This window comes from Filicampus tigris, chromosome 2, assembly GCF_054856515.1.
Source record: "Filicampus tigris isolate MCC_2025a chromosome 2, RoL_Ftig_1.0, whole genome shotgun sequence".
In the NCBI taxonomy this organism is placed as follows: domain Eukaryota; kingdom Metazoa; phylum Chordata; class Actinopteri; order Syngnathiformes; family Syngnathidae; genus Filicampus; species Filicampus tigris.
In genome coordinates, this window is record NC_141218.1 from 22,917,969 (window position 1) to 22,932,602 (window position 14,634).

Sequence of the window (14,634 nt, forward strand, 5' to 3'; positions counted from 1 at the left end):
AACCCCAAGCACTTTTTTGAATAATTGTAATTGTTCATTATATGCCAAACTGTTGCTTGTGTGAGGTTGTGCTTGTAACATATTTTTTGCTCACAACTCAAGACAAAAAAGCTACTCTTCCTTCATCATAGTTGGACATTGTCATTTCATGGTTTTCATTTTCAATATGCCATCAAATGACCAATGAATTTAATGGTGTATTTATTATAGCAGAAGAAGCTCAACATAATCAATTAGCCTATAAAAGTTTGAGACGCTAATTTCAGCAGAAGTAATAATTGCAGCGTCAAATTCCATCACTCAGTGAACATTTGTTGAATTCTGAATTGAACAGTGTGAAAAGATGCAATCTGTTTTCCTCCTTCCACTTGGCTGCCCTTCTGCTGCAGTGATCACACTCTTTTAAAGTGCATCAAGGAACGTGTTGTTTGCACGCTATCATTGCGCTCACTTTGTATGCAAGACACTCTCTCTCAATTACAGGTGTCATTAATCAAAGTGTGTGTGTGGTCGGTCTGTGTCTCATCTCACGGGAAAGTGTGATAATGTGCACACACTCAAATCGCACACTGCAGTAAGTGTAGATGAGTTTGTCCCCCACAGTGGAGAAAGCAGTGTGAAGTCAGAAAGACAAAAAGCCGTAAAAAAGTTAGGCACTATTTCCTTTTTATTTATGACTGCACTACTTATACCTGCACTATTTTCCAGGAACATCAAACTCACTGCGCACAACTATATTACCCTAACTTGGCATTGGAAATACCTGAAGGAACATATTTACATTGGTTATCCATGTATACAGCGCTGATGTTACATGATCCATAATACAATATTGGTATTTGACAACAGCGTTTCCGTATTGTTCCATACGATACATCTTGATATAGTGAACTCCAGCTATTTGAAGGGGATAGGAACTGGGCTGGCCCACGAATAGTGACAATCCACATATAATTGAAATGCATTGGGTGGGAACAATAAATAAAAAAGAAATGTCTTCAAAATACTGTATGCTGACAAACCATCAATATGTATGTTTTAAAAAAACTTAGAAACACATCCTGAATTCTGGAAAGTTTGAAAGGTTTCAACCAATAAAGACATTCGTAAGGAGAAGTGTATCAAAAAAAGTGGATGATATAACAATGTAAGAAGTCACACAATAAATACTACTCATTAACCTATTAAGGCCTAAAGCGCCTGGCTCAACAGCTCCCCAAAGCCTAAAGTCGTCTTTGGAATTACCCTTGAAAACCTCAAGTTTTCCCAGAAATTCAACACCTACAAAATAATTAATATCTCAGCCCCTCTAGCAGACCGAAACATAATTCCAAAAGAATTTGAGAGCTTAGACATTGACTTTCACACGGACCCGAGTTTATTCATCTTTACTGTTTCAATCGAAAATGTAAAAATAAAGTGTCAGTGCAAAAGAAGCACTACTTTTAATAATAATAATTTAAAAAATCAAGTGGTAGTTACAATCCTCTTTTCTGTTACAAAGACGTTGATATTGTCATTGTCTACAAACATATATCTTAACCATATGTCACGTTGGACTGGTTCGACTGATTCAAAGTCCACAATCGCGTCGTCTATATCACTGCTGTTACTGATTTAGGAGCTACAGCGACCGTGGCGTCAGTCATTATGGCTCGAAAGAATTCCGGAACATCCTCCGTGGGCTTATGACACCGTCACATGTATATTCTGATACATTTCATTGGTTAAGAGACCGAGAATTAAATAATACATAGAAAATGATGTATACGCTCACCCGGCTTTAAAGGTAGAAAGACGCAACAGCGCTCCCGGCTCCTGTGGTAGAAACGCGGTTATGTACTCCCGTCCTTAATGGGTTGACTTTTACGCCATCTTCCCAAACTTTTGTGAGAACAGGTTGTACACCAACACATTCTTAAGCCTTCTGAACTCTCTTAACAGGGCGACATGCTACGTGCTAATGGAGAAGATCTGTAGTTGCAGAGAATAAGCATCCTTTGCAAGGTCAATGTTGGCCTTCAGACACACCGGTTCCTCTTGGAGGTCATGCATTAGAGTGGGTAAGCGGCTCATGTTTGCAAGCATTGGCTCCACGTGGCAGGCTTAACAAAACACTCATTTCAACACAACACACCACACCACGGTGTGAAAGCTTGACAGCGGCCGCTGTAGAGATAAAGGTTGAACTGGTAATGGCACCCACCTTGGAGCAGATTTCGTGAAGACTTGTGGCGATGGCTGCGGCGGGCGTATCACATCGGAATACGTGACACTTGAGCACCCGCGTGTTCTTGTCCCTTGCCACGTAGGCAAAGTCCCTGTAAACACACGACATGCGAATTATCGCATGTCATCACACTACCTAGTCATGACATCGTCAGTGCTTTGATGTAAAAATGAATGGTGGCAGTATATGGGACCCTTAAGAGGTTTGGGGGCAAGTACATTGATGACCTTGACAAAGGTCATCCTTGCTGCTGGATTGCCATGTTTGACCAGCGAGTGACATCACGATCCGCTAATAAATGAGTGGTTCTCGAACTTTTTACGCCACCTCAAAAAATACTTGGGTCTTCAAGTACCACCATAATGAGCAACATTAAAATGCAGTCATGAAGTAGGACCAAGTGTTCATCAAAAACGAGGCAAAGATTTCATACTAAAAGTATACTGAATATCATAAAATAAAACAACATTATGGACAGTTTGAACATCAACATTGGGCTAAAATATAGGTAAAAAAACCAAAACATAAATGATTGAATTTAATTGCACATAAAAGGTTTTCTAAATATCTTATTAAAGATTAAATGAAAATATATTGTAAATAAAAGTTGAATACAGTTGTACTTAAAAATGTGCTGCTCATGAAATGTAAAAAAAAAATACTAAAATACTTTCCTACATTTAAACTGTTAAACTTGTGTAACAATGTGCAATTTGAATATTGACAATGTGCTTGAATTGAGTAGAGCCAAGGACAAAAGAATGTAATTGGTTCAGTGATGTTGTCTGCAAACTGAAGCAATTATTTTTTTTAAAATAAATGCAAGAAAAAATTAAATGGAAGAAAGCTGACTAAGGTAATGAAATCCTGGATTTTTTTTTTTTTTTTTTTTTAAAGATCCCAACCGAGAATATCGTCAGGGAAAAGAGAATGTTGTTAAAGGTCCTTTAAAGTCTGACACTCTCATTTAATTAGCCTGCATACGGCTCCATTTATCTTCTTTATAGTGAGAACTTAATGTCAAGAATGAAGTTAAGATTAATAGTGCACAAAGAGAAGGGAAGGAATAAACACCAAATGCAATGCAGGTTGGAAGGAAAGATTCTGGATTTTTATTTATTTATTTATTTTAAGGAAAAAGACCTCTTGGCATTATTGGATCCTTTTGCTATATGCTCCATCTCGTTTGAAGAGAAGTATGGTGACTGTTGCCTCTCCCTATAGCCTGCAGGTATTACTTCTTGTCGAGCTGCTTTGGGACATTAATGCATATTGAGATGAAACGCTTCACCTAGAGGGCGTTTAGCTTTGTGCCAATATTTGGATTAATGGCCAATTTATATTCCACATTTTCTTCACCCGTTGCGTCGTTGTGATTTGCTCAGCCTAGATCTTCCATACCAATATCTATTCCTGGCACTGTTAAAATCCCCATTTTAAATCTATTCATCCCATCGGCTTCTATCAAGACTTTCTTAGAGTGTGTGCGCGTTCTCCCGTTCTATTGCCTGCGTGTTTATACCAGGTCAACAACTTCTTAAAAGCCCGGAAAAAAAATGATACACTAGGTATTATAATTGCAGTTTGCATTATGAGTTTGATAACAATCAATGCTAAAATGCTAAAATTCTCTTCACTACTCAAGGTTACAAGTGAAATTTAATTACTTAAACTCACTGTGAGCAAGTAACACCCCCTCCTTTTCTTTTTTAATCATTTTGAGTGTATACAAATGGATTTTAAATTAAACACTCAAGTTGCTGAAGTGCTGCCAACACAGTAAGGTGGTTGAACAATGGAATTTAGCAAGAGCAACAATAAGAATTAACATGTAGAATTTGAAAGTACCAGTAATGCATTTTAGAGAGTACCGTATTTAAGTGCTTCAGAAAAGAATGCTACTATACATTTCTTCTTCCGGATAAAACTCCTTTGCAGCTCAAAACTCATCCAAGGCCTCAAATACCAAATACCTCCACCGGTGATGCTTTTTCTGCCTCCAGCCACGGAAAAAACGCTCTGTTTCTTGAGTCCCTTGATGGAGATATACTGGAGATACCCTTCGGTGTCTATAATTCCTCAAAGGCAAATTAGCTATTTTTGTAAAAGCCCATAAATTTAAGGTGTGGTAAAAGGAAAAGAGATGACAAATGTCTAATCTTCCACCGCTGATGCGCTACCTGTGAATTCACCTACAGTATTTGTGGATCTTTTTTTGGAAGCCGTCCTCCTATTCACTGTTTTTGTGCTCTTTCTGAAACAGCCCTAGATGCCACAACACAGTTCCAAAGCTCTGTCTAATAGAAAAGTGGGGGCCATCAAGTGGCATTTTGCAAGTATAAGGAACTGTGAGGGGAGGGTAGGAGCTTCTATTAGACAGGCCAAAGCATCATCTTGTGGCATCTACCTGCATAGGCAATTGCAAACCTTTTTGATGGTGGCGTCAATTATTTGCTGTTTTTCAGTATTCTCAGCAGGGCTTGGTTCCTATCCCTTATACTGTATATATTTAGTTATGGTGCAACTTGAAGAAAAGCGAGGAGAAAGGTTAGAGAGTGACAAAGGAATGATGTAGGTAGGTAGGGGATGACACAATGTTCATATTTTAGGGCATGGGGGTACAATAAACCTACCCAAACACACACATAGGCAGGAGAAAAGTGACATATTCTCCTCACTAATGAGTGAGAGGAGCTGCAAAACAAACAAAAAAAAGTAGGCAGATGTCTGCCATGAAACATGCCTTGTTTCCCATCCAAGCCTGAAACAGTGAAATGGAAAGTAAGGCCATCAACTGAATGCAGAGGTTGAACCAATTAGTGCACAAGTTGACGTCACTACTCCGCATCAACGTTTAACTTTTGAAATCAACTCATCGCTAATGATATCTTTTTGTCATCTAGTCTTCCAATTGGCCAATTTATAAGGGACTTTCAACTGGCCCGTCTGCTGCTGTCGCCGGACTATAACACTCTGTGGCGCAACAAAATATCCCACCGAGAAGGCAATATTGTCTGGTTCGAGAGGAGAACAGCGATTAGCCTGATTAGCTTCAGCTACTCAGCTCTTAAAATATTCATACAAATAGTAAATAGTACTTGAAATATTCATACCAAGGGAACTACGGAACTGGCGGTGAGGAACAAGGGCAGTGGTGTGAAGTGAAGCACCATCTCTATCACCAAAATATTATGCCCAATATGTGCGCAACATCTATAATCACGAGATGTTATTCATACAGTATCACGACACAATTCACTTTACGACACTGCATCGTAACATTCGTCGGTCTTTGGCTGTACTATGCTACAAGCGTGTGGAAATCTTTGACCAAAAACGAGATGGGTAGCACAGTCACTGAAAATATGCAAGTCTATTGTCAAACAATAAAAGCACAAGTGAAATAGAAACAGGGAAATAGAGAAATGCAGATTTTTTTTTGAGTTAGCCAGTGATGTCCTGTCTTATAACACACTATGCTATGGAACAAAAGATGAGCCCAGATGGTTTGTTAATAAAGCATGCACAGGACTCCCACTAACTACATGTTTCTTAAAGTGGGAAGTCCACCTAAACATATTTTTTTCAAGAATATGTTTTATGCAGGTCCACTAGTTGAAACAAGGCAATATGATTAATATGAAATATGAGTTAAGCAGCAAAATTCAACCCGTTTTTAGCCATGTCAGGGGGCGGCCATTTTGTCACTTCTGTCGACTGAAAATTACATCATAAATGCTCAGGTAAGGACCAGTCACGGCTCAGCTTCAGAAAACAGGTGAGCCGTGATTGGTCGTTACCTGAGCAACTGTGATGTCATTTTCAGGTGACTAAAGTGACAAAATGGCCACCCCCAGAGATGGCTAAAAATGGATGGATTTTGCTTCTTAACTCATATTCCACAAACACAATATTAATCAGAATGTCGTCTTTTAACTAGTGGGCAGCCATAGAACATATTCTTGAAAAAAATATGTTTGGGTTGCTGTCCACTTTAAAGTTGAGCTGTATTTTCCTTCATTTGTGTTTTTGGTTTCTACGCTTGTCCATCTAAAAATGTCTTCACATGAAACAAAGTTTCGCAAGTTGTGCAAAAAAGTTTGGGGGCCGTTGTCCTGTGCCCAAAAAAATCAGTGACATCACTGCTTAATCAACTTCGACTCTAGTTTCATTACATTACAGTCAAATACAAAAGAAATCTTAAGTCGTTCAAAACTCACCCGATGCATTTCCAAATTAATCACCCACACAAATGGAAAATATGGAGCAGTCACAACCAGTATTCATCACAAAAAGCTTTGTGTTTATGAGTCCATTATCCAGGCTACGATGCTGCTTAATTGTGCTCCTACATGCAGGGTCGATAACGCTCCTTGCCTGTGGCCAAAGGAGAAAGTGTGATGTGGCGTGTGTGAGGTGTGGATGCAGCCAGTGGGCCCGGTTTAGGAACGTTTGAGCAGCCTTTCCGCTTCAACTACAAATGGTTGCTTTATGACATAAAAAGGCTAAAGTCTCTCATGGGAGGGAGAACTGGCAAAGAAACAAAAAAGCATTCAGTTCCTGATAGGACATAGCCCGTGGCCACATTGGCTTGCTGCTAGATTTTAGACTTTCAATCGTTGTTGCTACCCTCACAGCCGTGACATGAGCAATCGCTTCAACACCTCATGGAAGCAGTATCGGGGCATTTCTGTACTCGTAAAAATTATATGATACTGTACACAATGATACCACATCAGCAGCCTGACTTATACCTTCCGGGCAGTAGCAGAAACAGCATTTTCCCACATTGAACTAATTTGCAGTTGTTTGTTGTGCAGATGAAACCGTGTTGTAGGTAACGCCAAGCAGCTCTTTGTCATTTTCACTGCATTTTGCTTGTTTTTGTATTATTTGTCAGCCTTTTGTCAAGTAATTAATGTTGGCTTGCCACTCAGTGCCGCCACCGTTCATGTTTACTCTCGCATTCAGGTAACGGCTCCATCAGTTGCGTTCCGGTACGCTGTGTAAATGAAAGTGGATATGTTTATTTCTTTCTGCACATTATTATTATTATTATTATTATTATTATTATTATTATTATAGGGATTCCTAAGGAAATTAACATATGTATTGGAATTCTTTAAGAGACTATATGATCACAGTTGTAGTGATTGATTTTGTTTTGTTCATTTTTTTTGTAGTATGGGGATTTATTCTGTTAGTTTTTGCACATTTTAATTTTCATGTCATGTCATGTCATGTCATCTTCCAAACCGCTTATCCTATACAGGGTCGCGGGGAATTGCTGGAGCCTATCCCAGCCGTCAATGGGCGAAGGCAGACTACACCCCGAACTGGTCGCCAGCCAGTCGCAGGGCACACATAGACACTGTCACTGAGCGGGAATCGATCCCACGCTGCCCGCACACAACTCAGGCGTGTGTACCACTACACTATCAGTGGACCCTCATTTTAATTTTGTTCTTGTAAAATGTGTTGTACTTGCATGAAACATATGCAATACCCAGTAAAAGTTTGTGTTTTGAACAATTGACTAAAATAAATCATGTACATCATCATTGCATAACGTACTGGCATTATCAAGTATCAGTATTCGGTATTGGCAAATAGTCAAATGTCAGTAATCGGTCTTGAAATAAGTGGTATCGATGCACCCCCAGTAAAACTGTTTGTTGAAAATAAGATCCTGCTGCTCTACAACCACCCCTCGAAATTAAAATCCATAAATCTGTTTTCTATGCCAAATTGCCAATTCATGCTTGTGGCCAAAATGGAGACGCACAATCTAATTGGCGTATGACACTAAAAGTTATAATTACCTTTCTCTGGTTCCCAGGAAGCAGAGGGAGACGATGAGAGCATGTGTTGTAAAAGATGAGTGATAGTAAGAATGAGAAACGTACGTATGAAAGTAGGATAGCAAATGAGGAAAAAGAGAAGGGGAAATAAGAGCACAGGGAAAGGAGCAATGTTAATACATTCAGTCAAAAATCGACATCATTTGTTTGATTATGTAAATGTGTACAAACATTGTTCATTCTCATGCTTATTGTTCTTTGTTTACTGTTTCACACAGAAATCATAGAAACTGTCAGTCTTATTGTTCCTTTTGGTTGTCAAGTCTCAGCACTCATTTTTGTTCCAAAACAAAGCCTCTCTCCTCCACAAACAAAACGGATTGATCAATACAATACAGTGTTACTTTGGCCTTTTATTTTCTCGTAATTCTAATTTTGGCTCACAACACAAAGCGAATGATCGACCAGGCACTCGTAAGTCAAGGCATTTGTTCTTCCCTTTGGAGCTGTATCAGCTTCCACTTTTCTTCAACGACTTTCTACAAGATGTTGGAGTGTATCACTGGGAATTTCTGTCCCTTCTTCCAGAATGTGTGAGGTCGGTCAGATGTTGTTAGACATTGTTTAGTGCACTAGAGCACAGCCATGACAAAACAGAGGAAAACATTTAAAGTACAAATCGGATTGAGGTCATGCCTTAAAATTGCTACCTTCAGCTCAAAACTATTTTTATTCATCAGAAAAATATATATATAATACTGTAATATGGATGGGGTTAGGGTTTCCACACAGAATGTGTTAGGTGGGAAAAAGAAGAGGAACTGCCACACGCTCTAGCGCCTCATGCCTATTCTGTAAACAAATACAATACAGCTCAGCTGCTGGCTATCGAACTGTGTGCTTTTGACAGAACATCAAACTTGTTGATGAATCCATTTGAAATGTAATCATTGCAATGTGAATAGCAGTGCAGCACAAAAAATAGCGCATGGCTTTTTGGCGTACTGCTAAAGATTATACATTATAACCGGCATCCATTTTTAAATGACAAATACCTATGATGTATATGTCCACGATAAAAACAACTTTTCCAGTGTATTCCTATAAATGATCGTATTCCCTGTAAATTCATGCATGGAAAGTCTTTGAAAATTCCCAGGATTCTGCAGCTTCATTAATGATGTCATGTCATGTCATCTTCCAAACCGCTTATCCGAAACAGGGTCGCGGGGAGTTGCTGGAGCCTATCCCAGCCGTCAATGGGCGAAGGCAGACTACACCCCGAACTGGTCGCCAGCCAGTCGCAGGGCACACATAGACACTGTCACTGAGCGGGAATCGATCCCACGCTGCCCGCACACAACTCGGGCGTGTGTACCACTACACTATCAGCGGACTCATTGCATTATGAAGGTGTGCCTAATGTTGTGGTCAGTGAGTGTGTATATTATTTACCGGTACAATATGCAGTTTAATGGTTGAAATAGTATATAGCACTACTGAGGATGTTTGTGGTGGATGTTATGTTCTCAGCTAAGGTAGGAGGATTTTGCTTATGAGGCCACAGGAGCTCAGGGCATATCAATACACTGATCCATTACTAAGTGACAGAATGATTTGATCCGGAGTCACTGAATGGAAGCCTAATGAATGCTCCTTGGCCAGGTTAGCAAGTACAGCCAAAACAGTTTGTAATTGCCTATGGATTGCCTAAGGAAAGGTTACGCCCCAAAATGTTTTTTTTAATTGCTTTGAGATGCCATATGATGATTGTTAAAGAACGTTCTTCAATTCACTTCAACATAGTTCCTTGGCACCAAGATGCTACAAGATGGTACAGATATTTTTATTACTGTGGCCGGAGCATAAAAAACAGCCAATAGGTCGATAGGCTCCCAAGAACACATCTACAAATACATGTAGGTGAATGTGCAAGTCGCAAATATGTGGGAGAACAAACAACTACTAGAGAAGCAACTATAATATTTTTGCTCCTGTAACTACTTTTCATAACAACATATTTGCATTTGGAGATGCTTTATAAATGACACACAAATAGTGGCTTTGCATAAGTGTTTTGCCATGTCACACAATTTATGTTCTGTACCTTGCTGAAAAGCACATTGGCAGAAAGCAAACTTACCACTATCTAGAAATCCATCTCAATTTATATAGTTTTCCTACCCAGCAGGTTTTAAATTGATGACTCTCCAGTCCCAAAGGCAAGCATGATACCAATTGAGTCAGAACCATTTGGCACTGTTTCAAGAAAATTACACCAATATCATAACAGGCTTCAAATTTCTTCATTTTGCATCTTCAGGTACTAAAACAACATCATAAACTCCCCAAACTGCTCCGATAAAAGATCCTTGCAGGAGCAGTGGAAACAACATAGATATAACTGGTCCCCCAGCCTGCTCTGCTTGTCCTTCTCCAGTGATGCAGCATCCAGAATGGCTCAGTGGAGACCCATGTCCTCACCCAACCATCTGTGTGCAACGCACGGAAATGCACGTAGAAGCGAGACAATGTGTATGTAAACGCTTCATACGATCAAACAGCTTTACAAAAAAATCATATGCTATGCTAACACGAATTCTGTACGCTAATTGCAAAGGTTTGAATGCAGGCGTATGGGGAAGGAAACACGCTCGTCTGCCAGCAGAAAATAGATGACCACCATGAGCTAGGATGGGCCATCACAGAGTTTTTTGAGATATGACCCATTGTTAGGCCAACTTTTTTTGCCAACTCTCATATCATAAGAAATAGCAGTTGGACAGACAGTAGGGGTGTAACGATTCACTCAAGCCCCAATTCGATTCAATTTTTGATTTTCAATTCCCGATTCATTTTTTTTTTCAACTTGCTACCAGGCTTGTCTTTGTGCGAGTGTGGTGCTGCAGCCATCCACAAACGTAAAACGTAATGATGTTTGGTGCAAGCATGTCAAGTAAGGCTGCCACAAACTATTATTTTGCTAGTCGACTAATCACCAACAGTAGTCGCGAATAGTCGACTAATCGGATCATGTGTAAATCACGGCATAATCACACCAAACTCTTATATGACCATCAGTATCTTACAGCTAGAATTCTTTAAGGTATGGACAAAAGAATAATAAAGACAATTAAGATGAAAGTACATTCAACTTGTATTAAACTTTGCAGCTTGTACCAATATTCCTGACGTGTTTATAAATGATGGAGTAATTGAAGTTGAAGGCGATATTGTGGCCTTACGTTTTTTTTGTAAATGTTTAGTGCATTTTAAAATGGAACCCAAAACTATACACTATGCTGAGTTGCACTAATACTAGTATGAAACTACCTATAAATACTAAAAGAAATACTTGTAAACATATTTAACGTTTCTTGGGCATCATTTTTTTAATGTCGAAGAGGGGGAAATCATATGAGTAAATTTAGGTATAAGCACTGTGCTAAATAAAACTAAACTAAACACTTGTATTGTTTTTTAATTTTGTTTTTATTTAACTCTGATCTGAAACGTTTTGTTTTGCTTATCTAATATGCATACTGGTAATGAGATCTACACATTCAAAATGTGGTATGCACCCGAACTGAAAAAAAACATATGCATGGGAACATATTCTTGAAAAAAATATGTTTGGGTTGACTTCCGCTTTAAAGATTTGTGTAAAATAAGTCATGTTGTGTTAACGAGTTTTGGGATTCCTGAGTTCTTAAACGCAACAACGCAGTCACTGTGACCGTGAGGCAGTGCATGTTGACATCCTCTGTTGCTATTTGATGATAACCGTGGGATCGCGGGTGTACCAAAACTGTGTCTTGGTTTTTAATAAACATGAGTTTGCTGACTAATGCCTCCATAGTCCGTAGTAGACGCTACAAAATGTTAGCATACCACATCAGGACATGCGTACAGCGTTCAGACGCACACTGTAGCCTGTGTGTGCTAACGGTGTGTGCTAACTGCTTCCTTTTTAGATGCTCGTTTATCACCACCGTGCTGCTATGAAAGGGAGATTTACATCGTTTAAATTAATTTTGTGAAATATTCCCGGACTTTTGGATTCTGTTGTTAACTTTCACTCGGGTAGCCATGTCAACATTACCCACAATGCTTCTGTTTACATCACGGATGACCCGGATTACCACTACTGTGCGTGTGCGTTGCAGACAAGGCATAACACGACAGAGCGGCCATAGTTAAAATGGGGTTGCGAATCGATTCTTTTATTTTTTTACATCGATGCATAATTTAAGCATTTATATCGATTTTATATCGATTTTCGATAAATCGTTACATCCGAAGTAGATAGTGAACAATTCTTCCAAAAAGAGGATTGTTGCACGCGTAAAACGAAGAGAATTAAACGTTGTGTATTCAATAATTATTTTCTCGCAAACCCTTGTGCTTGTGAGATGTTTTATTTCACATGAATAGTCCCTTCTATTAGTGATGAAAGTACTGTCACATCTTAATCACTAAATTCATCAATCACAGGTTGAAGCGTAAAAGTTGCTACAGCTGCAAAAGGAATGGGCAGGTGTCCCATTACTTTTGTCCTTCATCAGGGTTAAATAGCCTTTCTAAAGAGCCAATTAATTTGTCTTCTGCTGATGCGCCATTACTCGCAAAGGCTTGTCTCACATTTTTACCATGCCTAATAAAAAAAGGAAAAAAAAGTGAATATACAACTGTGAAGAAGAATTAAACTAAATGCAACCCCTGAGTGCCGATAAATGCACATAACAAAAGTGCCGGTAATCGCAGTTCACTCGAATGGAATGTAAAACAAGGTGATAAAAATTCAAATGAAATGGAGGTGATAAACCTGCAAAGATGAGACGCAAAATGAACACTTTATTTATCGAGAAAATTGGACTTTACGGCACTTTCAGTTGTGCTTAAGCACCAAGTGTTTGAATTGGCCTAAGACACTCGCGGTTGGGAGAATACACCCACCTCTGAATCTCAATGCACAAAATTGTTTCATGTATTTCGCAGCCACAGGCAACCAAGGGTACTTTGCATAGAATGGATGACAGGTAGCAGAGAAGACTACCGGAAAACTTAAAACAAAGCAAGCAAAGAAAACGAACCAATAGCAAATTAAAAAATACAGTAGATATTTCTGCTTATCCTTGATGCTTGTCTAAACCTTTGTTGTAATTAGTGTTATATTTGTCTTGTGTCAAGTTATGCTTGTTGGAAAAGATTCAAAAACTCAAACACTACCTATACTGAAAAAACACCTTAAGCATTTGTTGTCTTCAAGTACAACTCTCATTTTGTGAAGTTGCTATTTAGCACTTTTGGGACCTGATAACCTAAAAGTAAAGAGCTTCTGGCTGCATGCAAACTTATTCCAGCAAATGCTCAATTTTCTCATTTTATTTCCAAAAGTAAGGAATTTGCAGCAAGAAGCTCTCCCATCCATTGATGCTCCAAAGTGGCACTGGAAGCAATTCAAGCCTGCTCGTGACAAGGGAGGAGCGCACATCCTTAAGCGGTCTTAAGGCTCCCTTGAAACGGTATAAATCGGTTACTTTATTATCATTATTCACTGCTGTTACGCTTCATGTTAGATGTCTGTGCATAATGACTCCACAAAATATACCTTTCTTTTTAAAGCGGTGAGATGAGCAGTAGCAAATATACATATATATACATACATACACATATATATATATATATATATACACATATATATATATATATATATATATATATATATATATATATATATATATATATATATATATATATATATATATGTGCGTAGCAACAAGCTGGGAGTTACACGACACCCACATGTCAACACTCGTCATATTCCGTTGCGTATTTTACAGCATCGGCTCAAGGGGTAGATGAGAGGGAGGGGTATGAGGGGGAGAAGAGAGGCATTGTGGGTGGGCGTGAAAGCGAGGAAGATAATGTCCTGCTGTTCCCCCTGCTCTTGATGGTTTTAGATCACACTGATTTGGAAAGCATGTACGGGAGCGACGTGCTGTTTGTGTGTATGTGCCGCGGAACTTCAGTGAAAAGTCACCTCAGTAAACCGCCGCTATTCATGTGTGTTAATGTGTGTGCGTGTAATTGAAGAGCTAAAGAGAGTGTGGGAGAGAGCAGGGATTTGAGCAAAAGTGATTCCAAAGCTTGCTCACAGCGCAGTTACAATTACACTGTGTCCTACTTAGCTGCATGTGCAGTAATGCAGGATTGATGCACAGCATGCGCTTGTGTGCACTTTGCTCATAGTGCACAGGCAGCTTCTTTAAGGTTGGTCCTTCAATCTGACTTATATCTACCTTTTCTGTGATGGCTACGTTGATATTGTTTGGGGATTATTTTAAATTTTTTTTTTTTTTTTTTTAACTATTTTTGAATTAATTTCTTCAACACAAGCATGCCAATAAAGAATATGACACTGGTTGCAGCTTGGTGACGAGGAAACCATTTGAAGTTAGTTGAGGAGCTTCATTTCAGCAAAAGTAGTCCTTTGCTGCCATCCTGTGACATCTTAAGATAATTACAAACTCTTTAGTGCGTCAATTACTGTTCGTGGCAGTTGTCAAAAAATATATATTTTTCTCATGAAAATATTACTAC

At 39.0% G+C, this 14,634-nt stretch overlaps 1 protein-coding gene across 3 annotated transcripts in view; it reads right to left on the reverse strand.

Moving 5' to 3' along the window:
- Positions 1–14,634, reverse strand: part of LOC147151824 (amyloid beta precursor protein binding family B member 2-like) — a 49,183-nt gene that overhangs the window by 9,458 nt on the left and 25,091 nt on the right. For all 3 annotated transcript variants that reach the window (XM_086018284.1, XM_086018274.1, XM_086018266.1), the window contains one exon: positions 2,207–2,321. In XM_086018284.1, coding sequence (XP_085874410.1) covers positions 2,207–2,321 — 115 coding nt within the window. The remainder of the gene's footprint in view (positions 1–2,206; positions 2,322–14,634) is intronic.